Genomic DNA, 15,501 nt, shown 5'->3' on the forward strand with positions numbered 1-15,501 from the left:
GAATAACACGTCAGTGTTTATATGCTTTACCCAGTAATAAAGAGCTAAGAAACAAATGACTAGAATTTGTCTATGAAACTCCACCAGAGAAGTACAATAGAGATAGGTAGGTGTATTTTTAGAACAGTTCTGTTTACACTTGTTAAAAGTATCCACCATGGTGAATTTTTATTTTCTGGACCAGGACTACACACCTCTGTGTGTAAGTAACTGTAGGTTTACATAGGATCTCCGGTGGATTTGATGTTTTATAGAGACTCAAAGACTAGGTCAGTGGCTGAACTGCACTTAGCAGGACATTATTACAGATGTTTTAAAGTAACATATGACATTGCAAAGAATGTTATTAGTGTAAAAATGTCTATTTTATTTTAAAACTGTTGTCTGTCTCGTCCGTGCCACCTGGCGTCGCAGTGCTGTTAGCCAATCAGAGGCGATATGTTTTGTGTGCATGTATGAATATTCATGAGCAAGAGATGAAATCTTTTTGTCCACCACACTCCTTCACCGGACTAAAGCAGCGTTATTCTGGAACACCAGAGCACTTTTTTTTCCCCCACAAAAAAACAGCTCATGGCATTTATTCATACTAAAGACCACAACTAGACCTTTTAAAAGTAATGAAAAAACAATGCTTTAAAAAGTTTAACCAGTCTCTAAATGCCTCTGCTTCTCCCACTCCCACCAGATCACCATCGGGATCCACACCGGGGAGGTGGTGACCGGGGTCATAGGTCAGAGGATGCCCCGCTACTGTCTGTTCGGCAACACGGTCAACCTGACGAGCCGCACAGAGACCACCGGAGAGAAAGGGAAGATAAACGTGTCCGAGTACACCTACAGGTGAGCAGCAGCGCCACCTACTGCCCACATGCACTCACAAGCACAGTCAGCCTACCACAGGTTAGCCACACCCACGTATACTGCAACTCTGAGGATCGTTTCAGCTCAGATTAGATCAGAACAGAGCTGAAAAGTTTTAGAACACCCCTATAGTTTATTTCTCTCTTTACTACTGAAACTGAGACTGAGTCAATTATGTTAATCTGAGCTAAAGGCTAAAGCTGCTTCCATGTGGGTCAGCCAGACGTCTTCCTGTAGCAGTTTTCTCCAGTTTCTTAGAAAACAGTACTCACCGCTCTCAGGCTTCAACTGTAATTCTCTGTGTTTCTCTGTCTTTTTATGTCTCTCTTTGTGTCTGTCTCTCTCACTTGTGGGTCAAAATATCAAAAATTAGCAGAAAATGTTAAAGTAGCATGCATATGTTCACATTATACTAAAATCTAGTAATAGATAAAAAAATCTTGAGATTTTTCTTACTCTTTGAAGTGTCTACTTTATGATTGACAGGTACCAGGATGAAAAATGTCATGTGGGGCTTATTTTTAACCCTACACCTATCCCAAGCCTAAAAAAAAAATGACGATATTGGCATAGCTCCTGAATAGCTCCTATAGTAAATGTACATTTTTAAATCCATTTCTAAACCTTAGTTTATTTCCAGCTTTAATCTGTTAACCATTAAATTGTTTGCAAAACAATATATGATTTTTTTTTCAGGTTCCTTTTAACAATATACTATATATTAATGTTTTGTTCATTTGTTTTTCTGACAAGCCCTGTACTTTTTACTGATACATTTTGTACACTGAATTTCTGTTTTTTTTTTTTATTAATCTGAAAAACTTAAATGACAAGAATAAAGTCTAAAACTTTTGACTAGTAGTGCATGTCAGTATTAAAAGATGCAGTAACAGAAATGGATGCGGCTTCTCTGCTGTTGTCTGGTTCTTAGGGTACCCATGTGGTTGCTATGGGGTTGCTATGGGGTTCTATGTTGTTTCAGGTGGTTGCTCAAATCGTAAAAAAAAAAAATTATAGTAATATAATAAATATAATAAACTGTAAATTCGAGTTTTGGCTGTAAATATTACGTTTGTTGGATTAAATTAGCTGTTTTATAATCCTGTAATTCTGAATAACTGTGTGTAACATTAAATATAATGATTATGATTAATATAAAGCACTATATAATTGTTTTTCTCAGGTGTCTGCAGTCGGTGGAGAACGCGGACCCCCAGTTTAATCTGGAGTACAGGGGTCCTATCACCATGAAGGGCAAGAAGGAGCCAATGAAAGTTTGGTTCCTCTCCCGGAAAACTCTCCCTTAAAGCAGCTGGGGGTCCACAGGGGGCACCGTTTCATTCCGTTTCCTTTACTACAGGTCGTCTGTATAAGCTGTTGGGTGCAGTATTTAATGTACAGTCAGTAATTACAGTAATTACACTGAATTATGAGCATTTCTGCTCTTCTCTCAACCTTTATTTACAGTATTAATATTTACAGCAGCTACCGGTTCTACAATACAAGTGACTTAACCTATTATTATTATTATTATTATTATTGCCACTACTAGCATTAGTATCACTATTATCAGTAGTAGTTGTCTTAACACTGTTTTACTATTATCACTACCACTCACTATTATTAATATTATTATTTTATTAGTATTTTTTATGGCCTGTCACGATTACTAATTTTTAAACTATAATTTATATTATCAGTTTAAGTGAATTGTGTGAAATATGCTGATATGAGGATAATAAAATAATGAATAAATAATAATATTTTTTGTTTTAAGCTGATCATGCAGAGAAGAAGCCATATATCAGCATATATCATATATCAGTCTTCTCTGAGCTAAAACTTGACAGATAAATTTTTTTTTACAGATTTTGATTAATCTGAGTTCAGTTTTTTATTCTGTTTCATTTTAAAATGAGTTTTAGCCCAGAAAAAAATGTTTCTTTTTGTTTGTATTATTTTACATTTATATTTTACACAGCGTCCTGACTTTTTAGGATTTGGGTGTGTACAATAACTAATGAGCCTGTATTTAGTGCCACACATTTATTTTCAGCTTTTCAGCAAAAAAATTGTTCTTACTGTTTGACTGTATTATCAAATTGAAGACCTGTAAAACTAAGCTATTTCTTCTTTATTTCTATTTTAATTTTTTCACTGAAATTTTAGAACCAAAAATTAGAATCGGCCCATTTTCCTTTGTTTAATCAAGATTTTCATAATAATCTAAAAGGTACACAATTTAACAATTTGACCCATTTAATCCTAAAAGAACAGTCAGTGTGTTTAATTGTAAGGGATGAAGAGATTTTGGTGTAGAGATGAATTTAGATTTTAAGAATTGTTGGATCATAAAAGCACAGAATTATTGTGATATAAATGGAGATGAAAGGGGAAATGTGAAATCTATCAGCTGTTTAATACATTTATATTCACACAGTATTTTATTACAGAATAATAAATCTGCAGTATTTAAGAGTAGAAGACTGGAGTCAGTACTGCACGTTCTCTATACCGCGGCTCTTATTAATATACACTTATTAATATAGTTATTAATTATTATAATGCTGAGAGTGTTTATCACACAGTGCTTAGAGTCATACACTCTGTGTTTTTATCACATTTTATATTGTTGATTTGCACCATGTGTTTGTTTTATGTTCTATATAAAATTTATATTTTAAAAACACTTTATGCTTCATATCTGATTTATTAACTCGTTTGTATTTTGGATTGTATTTTATTCCCTGTATAAAGTCTCACCTTCTTAGTAAAGTCTGGTGGAATACATTTTTATAGAGGGTATTTTATTAGAATCAGCTTTAGAATTAGTAGTGAATGTCTCCATCTTGTGGTTGGACTGATGAATTGCACATTATCCACTTTTAGCGGTAGTTCTTTATACTGTATCAGAGGTTTATGTTGAATGGATCAATAGAAATGCTCCAAAATTACATATGTATTTTTACATTGACTCCCATTAAAAGTTGAGAAGACTTTTGGATATTCTTTGGATGGTAATTCTTTGTTGAATTTATATATATATTGGATTTAGATTTTTTTTTTATAACAAAAATTACAGCATTTTTAAGTAAAAACACTGAGAACGTGCACATTAAATACTAATTGTGTTAGTGTAATTAAAATAGCAAATCCAGAATTTTAAATATTAATAAATTAGTAAGAGAGAGGCCTTCAGTTGCTTAGAAGTTACCCTGGGATCATCTGCGATCTTCTGGAATGTAATCAAGAGGAACCAGGAGTAAATGCATAAAGTTATCCAAAAGCAGTATGTAAGACTGGTGGAGGAGAACATGCCAAGATGGATGAATATGAACTTCGTTTCTTTGCATTATTTGAGGTCTGAAAGCTCTGCATCTTTTTGTTATTTAAGTTTCTGCAAATAAATGCTCTAAATGACAATATTTTTATTTGGAATTTGGGAGCAATGTTGTCTGTAGTTTATAGAATAAAACAACAATGTTCATTTTACTCAAACATAAACCTATAAATAGCAAAATCAGAGAAACTGATTCAGAAACTGAAGTGGTCTTCATTTTTACTGTAAGAGCTATATAAATAATATATGAATGTCCTGTAGTGTTGCTGCAGGTCTTCTCTAATCTGTACAGTTCAATAAATCATAAAAAGCTTTATCTGTGAGGATCTGGCGGCCCGTCCACACTGATCCGTGTGCTGTACAGTGAGAGTTACTGATTAACTGTATATATAATCTTTACTGTCTGTGAGATTACATCACCAACACAGCAGCAGCAGCAGAAAGGTCTCCTCCTCTGAGAACAGCAGGAATCTGTGGAAACACACCTGATAAGATCACGACCTTCAGCTGAGTGAAGTCTGATCTACAGTGAGATTATATCAACCACAATCTGCAGAAACTGAAGCACCATATACACCGTATACAGACCTCACATTAATCAAACAAACACTGATTAATCAACTAAAATAAATAATACAGCATGAAGTGATGTAAGATTTTATTCCGGAAAACAAAACTGCACTGACTTTAGACTTAAAGATAATAAAACACAGTGGATCAACACCAGCAGATGACAGACATGTCTCTCTCCAAACCATCACTGATAATCAGTAAATTTTACATTTAATTTAAAGTAAATCAAGGGAGCAGAGTCTGGAGGAAGAGTGGAGAGACACACAGTCCAAACTGCTTGAGGTCTAGTGTGAAGTTTCCACCAATCAGTGATGGTCTGGAGAGACATGTCTGTCATCTGCTGGTGTTGATCCACTGTGTTTTATTATCAAGTCTAAAGTCAGTGCAGTTCTGTTTTCCCACTCAAAATCTTCCAGCACTTCCCAAAATGCTTCCCTCTGCTACTGACAACTTTTATAGAGATGTGGATTTCATTTTCCAGCAGGACTTGGTTCACTGCCCACACTGCCAAAAGAACCACCAGCAAGATTTTTCAGTATTTTCTTATAGATCTCTTCATAACACATACTTCTGTGCTACATTTTTGACCGTTTGTGACCAACTTCAGCTTCCCAGAAGTCCTACATATCCCAGAAGTATGTAATGGCTCCCTGATGCACATAAATTATTAACAATATCCTGCAAAATCCTGCAATCTTTCCCTGAGATATGTTTTGAAAGATTTCAGGCTGAATTTCTAGTTATTTAATTGATTCATTTAGCTTATTTTTTTAATTAAAATATCAAGTTATTTAACCTTGTCCAACATGTCATCTTGGGGTGACTCCGCCCACTTTAAGATCATTTTAAGTAACAAAAATGTTTATTATTAAGGGACTGAAGACTCTTTTTGCTGCATGTTCTGCTCATTTTTTAAATATGTTTTATATTTTCTTCATACTTACCATATTTTTCGCACTATAAACGGCACTTAAAAAGTGCGCCTTATAGAAAACCTAAATCTTGTATGTTTGAAGCAGAACAAGAATAGAGTCACCATAAATAATTCAGATCAACCACGATTCCTTCAAATGCTAATTTTAGCTGTAATTGCATGAAAGAAAACAACAAAAAGTGAAAATATGAAGTGAATAAACTGTAAAACATGTCTGTTACAGAGGGGGTTGAAGAGTTTTGCACGGCGCAGTGTGTGTAGGTGAGGTGTATTCTCCTCTTTAGATACAAAGGTCTGTGTTTTTATGGAGCTGTAAAGAGACGGTGGTTCATTCACCAGTGGAAAAGCCTGTTATCACAGATCACTCTGTTCTCACAGGTCAGCGGGTCCAAGGCCACCAGAGCAGGGACACCTTATCTGCTCATCTGCCTGCCTGGACCATCACCACCAGACACCAGAGGATCATCCTCACTGAACATCTGCAGCTCCGCCATAAACACAGAGAGAGAGAGAGTGATTATATATATACTCATCCAGAACATTAACCATCACCTGACCTCCAGCCTCAATCTGAATCATCATCATCATCATCATCATCATCATCAGAGCGTCTGAGGTCAGGAGGTCCAGATCCTCAGAGACACAACTCAAATCTATACACAGCTTTAGACACGTCATTCTGTAGCGCAGCCTAAAGCTTATATACAGGTTATAACAACCATATCTGCTAATATTCACACTAAAATGTTATTACTGTAAGTGAATTTAAAGAGTAATTTTTGTTTGTCATTTTTAATTCTGTGTAAATTTTATAAACAGAAAATAAAACTTTTTTCTATTTAGTACAATAAAGAAGAAACTGGTTTTAATCCATTTTTCAGTTTTTTTTTATTTCTGCCCCTCACAAAATCCTACATATGTGGTATTTTATTTAATAAAAAAAATCAAATTATTTAAATATTTAATCTAGAACTGAGACATGAAACATGATCATCCTCAAAACATCCCACTTTTTAGTCCTACTCCACTTTCAGACTGGAGCCCAGGTGTATTTAACCACACCCACTTTTCACACTAAACCACACCCACTAAGCAAATTAATGAAGATTAGTAAATTGGTGCACCATAGCAACCTAATAGCAACACCTCAGCAACCAACCTTTTTCCACACCTTAAAAAACAATAACTACATCATAGCAACACCTAGAGGCCGCTTAACCATCTAGCAACAGCCCAGGAAAATCTTACAAACAATTTTGTGACACATTATCGACAATCCGTTACCAGTGAAACCTGGACAATAACACCATAGCAACCACACTTATTCCACAGCAACTACCCATCAACAACAACTATGTCAAAGCAACACATAGAGACAGCTTAGCAACAACATAGCAACCACCACATTACCGCAACATCCACCTAGCAACATCATAGCAAATCACCTAGCAACCATCTAGCGACTTTCTAAGACATTAGCGACAAACCATTAGCAGAGAAACCTGAACAATAACACCACAGCAACCCTAAAGCAAAGCCACTGCAACCACCACATTACCGCAACATCCACCTAGCAACATCATAGCAATCACCTAGTATCCAGTCTAGAAACGTCTTACAAACAACTTTCTAAGACGTTAGTGACAAACCATGGCCAGAGAAACCTGAACAATAACACCACAGCAACCATAAAGCAAAGCCATTGCAACCAGCACATTACCACATCAATCACTGAGCAACCATCTGGGATACCAAGGCAACCAGTGGGAACCCCTTGAGCTGCATAACCATTCCACATTTCTTTCAGGAAAGAACTGTAATAGATTACTATTGTTTTATTAATACAGTTTATTAGTATAAACATTATTTAACTTTATTGTAAGATGTAAAACTCTAAACTTACTCTAATAACTGATGTTAGTAGAAGAAAGAAAGAAAGATAATGCAGGAACAGTAAATGATTACACATTTAGACTGATCAGGGATAATTATGGGATGCTGCTGGACATGAAATTGCATCAGTGTCTTTAAGGTAAGCTCTTGAGACGGCAACAGCAGTGTGTGGACAAGCACTGTCCTGCTGAAACAGAACACCGAGAACCATATTAATTTAATATTAAATTGTCTATAATTAAAGGCAGGTGTGATCTAGTACTGTAAGAAGGTTTTGGACGTGTAACTGGTTACAGCGGTTACTTAAACGTGGCGCTGACTTCATTCTCTTCACACTGATTATCTTCTGATCTGATCAGAGTTATTTGATGTGAGATAAAGAGAGATGATCCGTTCCCAGCTCCAGAACCTCCTCTATCTAATCCCTCCTCACTACAGTCACGGCTCTACTGTTACAGTCTTCTGTACGAGGGCACGGTATAAGGTGTAAGGTTATCTCTGGTCATTCCTCTCCACAGGAAGCGATTGATGAGTTGATATCGCTGTTATAACAGATCCATCGTGACGCACATTTACTGATAACAGAACACCTGCAAATGGGTCGAAGGTCTTCCAATCCAAACCAGTGGGAATGTTCTATACCTTGCATGAATTCCACCAATTAAGATAAAATTATATAAAAAAAAAAAAAAAAAAAAAAAAGAGTATACAGGTGGATCTGCAAAAATTAAAATATGCACCCAGCCTTAGTGCTGGAGAAACTTTACTGAAACCTCACCCTTGTAACGCTGTTCTTCAGTGCAGTGGCTTTACTGCTCCTTAATACCCGACTGGAAAAATGCACCGGAATATAAAGTGCACTGGTGATTTTTGGGAAAATTAAAGGATTTGAAGTGTGCCTTATAGTGCAAAAAAATACGTTAATAACATGATTATCTGCAGACGTTAGATCTGACAAAAGTGCAAAAGGTTCAGTAGTGCAATTCCTAACACTGATACAATAAAGTGAACATGTGCCCATGTGATATCAAGTGATATCCAGGTAATGAGGGGTTTCAATGTGGAACCAGGTATATACTGTAATGCAGAGTTCACACTACATGATTTTAGCCCGGTTTTCCAGTCGTTTTTAGGTTGCCAAAAAATAAATACATTTTTAAGGCAAATTGGCGATTACTCTGCATGTGCACTTGTTTAGTGTGAGCTGCATTATCTGTGTGTGAAGTCGGCAACTGAGAGTCAAGATCAGTGATTTCCTACATGCCTAGAATCCAATCACATGGGTTTCCTCCAGAGATCAGGTAAATTGACTACTCAGAAAAAGTTTCAATTAAATACCCTAAATTGATCTGGTGTGTATGTGTAAGTGTGTGGTATGTATGTAAGTGGATAAATGCTGTAGTTCCCGGTGCAGTTCCCCAGGTGGACTTTGGGGTGGTTTCCGGTTGAGAGTATGCTGTGCACTATTGGCTGCTACTTCTCACTGGTGTGTGGATGAGTATAATGTGCTTGTGTGTAAAAGCGTCCTTGAGTTTCTAAAAAGGCGCTATTATAAGTTGAACTTAATTCAGAAAACATTGTGTAAACAGCCTAAACTGCACATCAGATTTTCATGAGTGTTTACTTAGTGCAGTGTAATAAACCAGAGGAATTAAAGATTTAAAACAAACGCCATAAAAAGAATTATGTGTAGGCCTGGGTTTATGGTGGCGACTCTGTGTGTGTGTTCCAGAGCTTCTAGTGTAAAGGTCAGTCTGAGGGGAACCAAATCAATGTTCTAGACTGCTGGAATTCAGGTGAATGTGCTGCATGTCAGGACTGCTAGGCTTGAGTGACTTGTAGAAAGTTAGCAGGCAGCTGATAGATCTGGCTTTGATCTATTGGACTGAAGATGGAAGAGTGAGGTTAGTGGAATATCAGTATAGTGGTTTGTTAATTGAATATGAACTGCTTCACCTTTTACAGCAGACCAGAGTCCCCTGCACTCCCCCTGAGTAATGCCCGTGATTACGGGTCCACCATCAGGCAAACACTGATCCAGAACACTGCTGATCTGAATGCTATTCTAACAAACACCTAATAATATCTGCTATCTGCTAAACATGGGGGTGGGAGTATCGCAGTTTGAGGCTGCTTTGCTGCTTCTGATTTAGGACAACTTGCCATTATTTATAGATCTGTGAATTTTGGAGCTCGAATCAGGAGAAAATCGGGGAATCTAAGGGTAGATATATACAGTTCTTGCTGTTTGGCCCTTTTGTCTTTTTTTTTTTTTTTTTTTGTAAGTGTATGTGTGAAAGTTATACCCGTTTTGGCTGGGAAACTACCGTATTTTACCCCTCTTTCCCACAGTCTTCACTTATTAGTATTCTCCTTAAATTTCCCGTATTATATTAAATAATAAAAAAATAATAATAATAATAAAAAAAAAAAAACAGTATTAATGAGGAGACAGGCCGCTGACCGCTGTGTGAATGGGAAATCTCTTAACACCAATCATGGTGCTGGTTCACGGATAAAGTCCCGCCTTTCAGGTGACACAGCCAATCAGCTTGCTGGTTTTGTGGAGCTCAGAGAAGAGTTAGTTTGAGTGGGGAAGCACCCCCGCCTATTGAAAATAATGTTGTTATAAAAGGGTTATAAAGCAAGGGTTGAAATTTGTATGTTTGAGTATGTATTGAGTTGAATTTGGATTGTTTAAGTGATGTTTGATCATTTTGCTGATCTTATATATGTAAAAACTATTGTATTTTAGATAAGATTAGATAAAGATTTTATGATCAAATTTCAGATCAGATGAGTCCAGAAATCCAGAGAGTGTGCAAAGTGTCTCTAGTAAACTTCACCTGGTTCCCTCATTACTCTGCACTTTACCACGGCACACGCACCGCAGACTCGCACGCGGACACACCCTCCCCGAGTAAACACACGACTCCACAGCCTCAGCCAATCAGACGGCCTCATTCAGCCTGAAGAACGAGCCCACAAATCAAACAGCAGTATTTACTCGTTCCACACAAGCAGACACTTGTTCTCGGAGTGACTCAGACCCCCACGCCCTCCTCGAGGCCCCGGCACAGAGCTGCACTGCATGCTGGGACACCCCAGGGGCCGGGATTTACTCTGCGTGAGCTTTACTCGGCCACATCAGCACACAGATAATGCAGAGATAAAGGGTGTGATAGTGCCGCTCCCGGTATATAAGGAGCAGTGAGAGGCCACTCAGGTTCACACTCATAACCTCACACTCACACACACCGGGTCAGTACACACACACACACACACACACACACACACACTCCAGCACATCATCATGGCGTTCAACGGCACATGGAAAGTGGACCGCAGTGAGAACTACGAGAAGTTCATGGAGCAGATGGGTGAGGAACGCCTTCACTGAACAACAGCTCTGCACATTTTATTATACTGTGATGAATTTTATTACTGCAATACACCAGATATTATTGAGTAGAGTGTTAATCGCATATTTTATTATTTTATTACAAAAAAAAAAGAAACTAATGTTAATTTATTAATAATTAGAAAAAAAAAATCAATAAAGTTTTTAAATAAAAGTCATTGCACTGGGAATACGGTTATGTATTTAAGTATTTAAATTATGCATGTTGTCCATGTCAACACAATTCTGATGAATATTACCTTTAAATAAATTGCCTTTAAATATCGTGATATCAATTTATTTTTTTAACAATTGTAAAGCTCAAGGTTCACTATACAGTTTTAGCATTGTCACTGCAATTAACATGCAGGGTCACGATGGACTTTGATTAAATTTGATTAAAAAGATCCTATGTTTAGAAATATATCACAAAGTATTGCAATATATACAGCTCTGAAAACAACAGACACCATTTATCCCAAATTTCAGGTAAAAAAAATAGTCATTTAGAGCATTTATTTGCAGAAAATGAGAAATGGCTGAAATAACAAAAAAGATGCAGAGCTTTCAGACCTCAAATAATACAAAGAAAACAAGTTCATATTCATAAAGTTTCAAGAGTTCAGAAATCAATATTTGTTGGAATAACTCTGGTTTTTAATCACAGTTTTTATGCATCTTGGCATCATGTTCTCCTCCACCAGTCTTACACACTGCTTTTGGATAACTTTATGCTGCTTTACTCCTGGTGCAAAAATTCAAGCAGTTCAGTTTGGTGGTTTGATGGCTTGTGATCATCCTCTTAATTATATTCCAGAGGTTTTCAATTTGGTAAAATCAAAGAAAATCATTTTTAAGTAGTCTCTTATTTTTTCCAAAGCTGTATATATTTTTATTATATATCATGCAGCCCTAGCTTAGCTTTGCAACATTTCCATAATATTACATTCTATTCGTGATATCTGTCTATATACATCCACAAATAGCCCATGATTAGCTACTTACCTAATAACAGACATCTTACGTGTAATATTCATTGCAATTTGTTAATATATTTGTATCGTTGAAATGTCTTTAAATATCACAATATAACATTTATACAATGTTGCCCAGCTCTGTGAACACTATATCATTTCAGCATCATCACAATGTGTGCATGTGCAACAGTCCCATCACAGGACATTATATCATTATATCAGGACATACATCAAGGGATTATATTAAATGCATTATGCACACTTCACTATTCTGCAAAAAATTGGTGATAATTTTAGTATTTTCAATTATTGCAATGATTCAAAGCATGATACATCCACCCCCATGCTTCACAGTTTGCATGACGTAGTTTCATGTTTAAGTGTAGCCAAATAGTCCTGTTTTGATCAGTCCACAGCACTTCTAGTGTCTAGAACTCTTTTGGCTAAAGTGTGAACTGGGAATAAACTATTTATTTTTTTTTTTTAAACAAGCACACATTTGTTTGAGGTTATCTCCATGTATTGTATGACGAATCAATAATCAATAATTGTGTCAGGCCTGCTAATGGCCTGATTAACTCCACCCCCTCGACTCTTGGGACTTTTCCCCAGTGGAGAAATTGGCTCTGGAGACACTGAAATCCTTTAACGCTGGATAAATCCGTAATTGTTCCGGCTGAGTAGAGAAGAGCTGAGCGACTCATCCTGTGGGGTTTGTTCCAACAGGCGTGAACCTGGTGAAGAGGAAGCTCGCGGCTCACGATAACCTGAAGATCACGCTGGAGCAGAAGGGTGACAGCTTCCACGTGAAGGAGGTCAGCGCCTTCCGCACCCTGGAGCTGGACTTTACCCTGGGGGTCAACTTCGAATACTCGCTCGCCGACGGCACCGAGCTCGCGGTAAGAAATAACATTATCTTACATTAGCCTTGTAGGTCCAGTGCCATTAGCATACATTAGCTTTGTAGTTCTAGTGCCTTTATCATACGTTAGCTTTGTAGTTCCAGTACCATCATCATACATAACATTGTAGCTTAAGCGCAATTACCCTATATATCCTTGTAGCTATAGGGTCATTATCCTACATAGACAAGGCTACAATTCCTACTGACCTATATAGTCTTGTAGTTCCAGTGTCATTATCATACATTAACCTTGTAGTTACAGTGCCGTTATCATACATTAGCCTTGTAGTTCCAGTGCCATTATCATACATAAGCTTCGTAGTTCTAGTATCATTATCCTACATTAGACTTGTAGTTCCAGTGCCATTATCATACATAAGCCTTGTAGTTCCAGTGCCATTATCATACATAAGCTTTGTAGTTCTAGTGTCATTACCCTACATTAGCCTTGTTGTTCCAGTGCCATTATCATACATGAGAGTGTAGTTCCAGTGCTAGTATTCCATATAGCCTTGTAGTCCAGTGCCATTACCCTACATAGCATTTTAGATCCAACTCCATTACCCTACATAGCACTGTAGCTCCAGTGCCATTACCCTACATTACCCTTGTGGTTTCAGTGCAAAGTTCCATTACTTGCAACATTACCCTCTTATCTCCAGCTTTAATTGATGAGTTATAGGCCTCTGTTACATGTTCGCTATATTAGCCTTTGTGTTTTGGGTGTGAATTAATAGAGTACAAACGTTTATTATTTGTTAGCTACATTAGCCTCATAGCTTCAGTGCTAATTGATACGTTTGCAACATTAGCTCCACTGCTAATTGGTAGGATAGAAGCATCTGTTATGTGTTAGCTGCATTAGCATTATACTTCGCTTGTGTAGATAGTGGATAAAAGTGTAGCTAGCTGTCTGGCTAGCTGATCTGTCCAGTGTTCAGGGCGAGCACTAGTTTAACTGTCTGACCTTTGACCTCACAGGGGACCTGGGCGATGGAGGGCGACACAATGAAGGGATCCTTCACCCGTAAAGACAACGGCAAAGTCCTGACCACCACCAGGCAGATCATCGGAGAAGAACTTATCCAGGTCAGCAGATCACCACTGATTCCTGAAAACATGCTCCTCTGTGCTGAATCATTATAATAATTCTGATTTTACACAATCAGGTCATACATTTACAACTCTGAGATTATATACTAACAATGTTTAGGTTATAAACTAATAGTATTTAAGTTATAACAATAGGATTATACACTTAGAGTGATTAAATCATTACGGAATGCAGAAATGAGATACGTACTAAAGAAAGATTATACACTGAAAGATGAGATTGTACTTCTAATATTGAGATTACACATTATTAGGCTGCAGTTAAAGCTAGATAAATACAAATAACAGTGTTTATACACTTATTGTATAACATTAAGTTTATACACTAATAACGTTGAGAATATACACCACAGATTATGAGATTAAACACTTTCAGCATCAATATTAAACACTTTTGTTAAGGTTATACTCTTTGCATTGACATACACGTACATTTATAATGTTGAAATTATACACTAAAACATTGAGATTATATAGATTATATACTAATAAAAGCTTAATTTTAAGACTAAACATTACAACTGTGATTACACACTTATAACAGTGAGATTATACACTAATAATGTTGAGAGTATACACTATTAAATACTTAATTTTCAGATCAAACACTAAAGATGCGACTATACACTTAACTGTTATTATACACTAATAACTGTGATATTATATACTAGTAATGTTGATATTATTCAATAATGTTAATTATACACTAATAACAGTGAGATTATACACTAAATGTTCAGATTATACACTAACAACAGTGATATTATACACTAAATATTGAGGTTATGCACTAATAACAGTGATATTTTACACTAACAGTGATATACACTTTTAACAAGAATTATATATTTGTAACCCTGAGATTATATTCTAATAATGTTGAGTTTATACATGACATTATTCATGTTCATTCACAAAAATGCTAAAACCGTTATGGTTATACACTTATAATCACTAGCATTAAGAGTATAAACTAGTAATGTTACAATTATTCACTATCGTTGACATTATACATCATTAACGATGAGATTACATTAAAAGTATACTTATGATGTTGAGATTATAAATTTATAAAAGTTTAGATTATACACTTATAATAAGCAGCACATTTGTCTCTCTGTTCTCACAGAGCTACAGCTACGAGGGAGTGGAGGCCAAGAGGATCTTTAAGAGAGGCTGAGAAGAGGAGGATCCTGAACTGAAGCGCCGGTTCTGCTACTATTGCACTGTGAATTTTCATATTTAAGGAAGTAAAGCCACTGTTCAGATGTACTCCAGTCTGAGTCTGATTTCTGCTCCTGTGATTACACAGTAAAAACAGCACAATACTGAGGTAAAATAATGACTGAAATTAACAGAAATCATTATTATTAAAGTCCTCATTAAAGAGTTTTTATTAAATCACAACCTACACCCCACGCCTTTTCAATCAGGGATAGGTTTAGTGAAGGGACTGTTGCTAGGTTACATATTTATGTTGTGGAGTAGTACAGTAAATATTTT

General features: G+C 36.4%; 2 protein-coding genes across 2 annotated transcripts in view; both read left to right on the top strand.

Annotated features, from left to right (window-relative positions):
* gucy1b1 (guanylate cyclase 1 soluble subunit beta 1) overlaps nt 1–3,866 on the top strand; it is a 33,970-nt gene extending 30,104 nt beyond the window's left edge. The window contains exons 12-13 of the mRNA XM_049472252.1: nt 689–843; nt 2,048–3,866. Of these exons, the coding sequence (XP_049328209.1) occupies nt 689–843; nt 2,048–2,171 (279 nt within the window). The 3' untranslated portion in view covers nt 2,172–3,866. The remainder of the gene's footprint in view (nt 1–688; nt 844–2,047) is intronic.
* A 6,959-nt stretch (nt 3,867–10,825) lies between these two features.
* On the top strand, nt 10,826–15,270 carry fabp2 (fatty acid binding protein 2, intestinal). Its single transcript, XM_007232723.4, has 4 exons — nt 10,826–10,984; nt 12,708–12,880; nt 13,867–13,974; nt 15,128–15,270. Exons 1-4 carry the CDS (start codon nt 10,918–10,920, stop codon nt 15,176–15,178), a joined length of 399 nt encoding a protein of 132 aa, XP_007232785.1. The 5' UTR covers nt 10,826–10,917; the 3' UTR covers nt 15,179–15,270.
* The last annotated feature ends 231 nt before the right edge of the window (nt 15,271–15,501 follow it).

The sequence above is a fragment of the Astyanax mexicanus genome, chromosome 25, assembly GCF_023375975.1.
Source record: "Astyanax mexicanus isolate ESR-SI-001 chromosome 25, AstMex3_surface, whole genome shotgun sequence".
Taxonomy (NCBI): Eukaryota; Metazoa; Chordata; class Actinopteri; order Characiformes; family Acestrorhamphidae; genus Astyanax; species Astyanax mexicanus.

Excerpts from the sequence above, each read along its gene's own strand:
- fabp2 (XM_007232723.4), top strand. The coding sequence starts at position 10,918 with ATGGCGTTCAACGGCACATGGAAAGTGGACCGCAGTGAGAACTACGAG. Across the intron at positions 10,985-12,707 it reads GAAGTTCATGGAGCAGATGG|GCGTGAACCTGGTGAAGAGG; the intron begins GTGAGGAACGCC and ends TTGTTCCAACAG. Across the intron at positions 12,881-13,866 it reads CCGACGGCACCGAGCTCGCG|GGGACCTGGGCGATGGAGGG; the intron begins GTAAGAAATAAC and ends TTGACCTCACAG.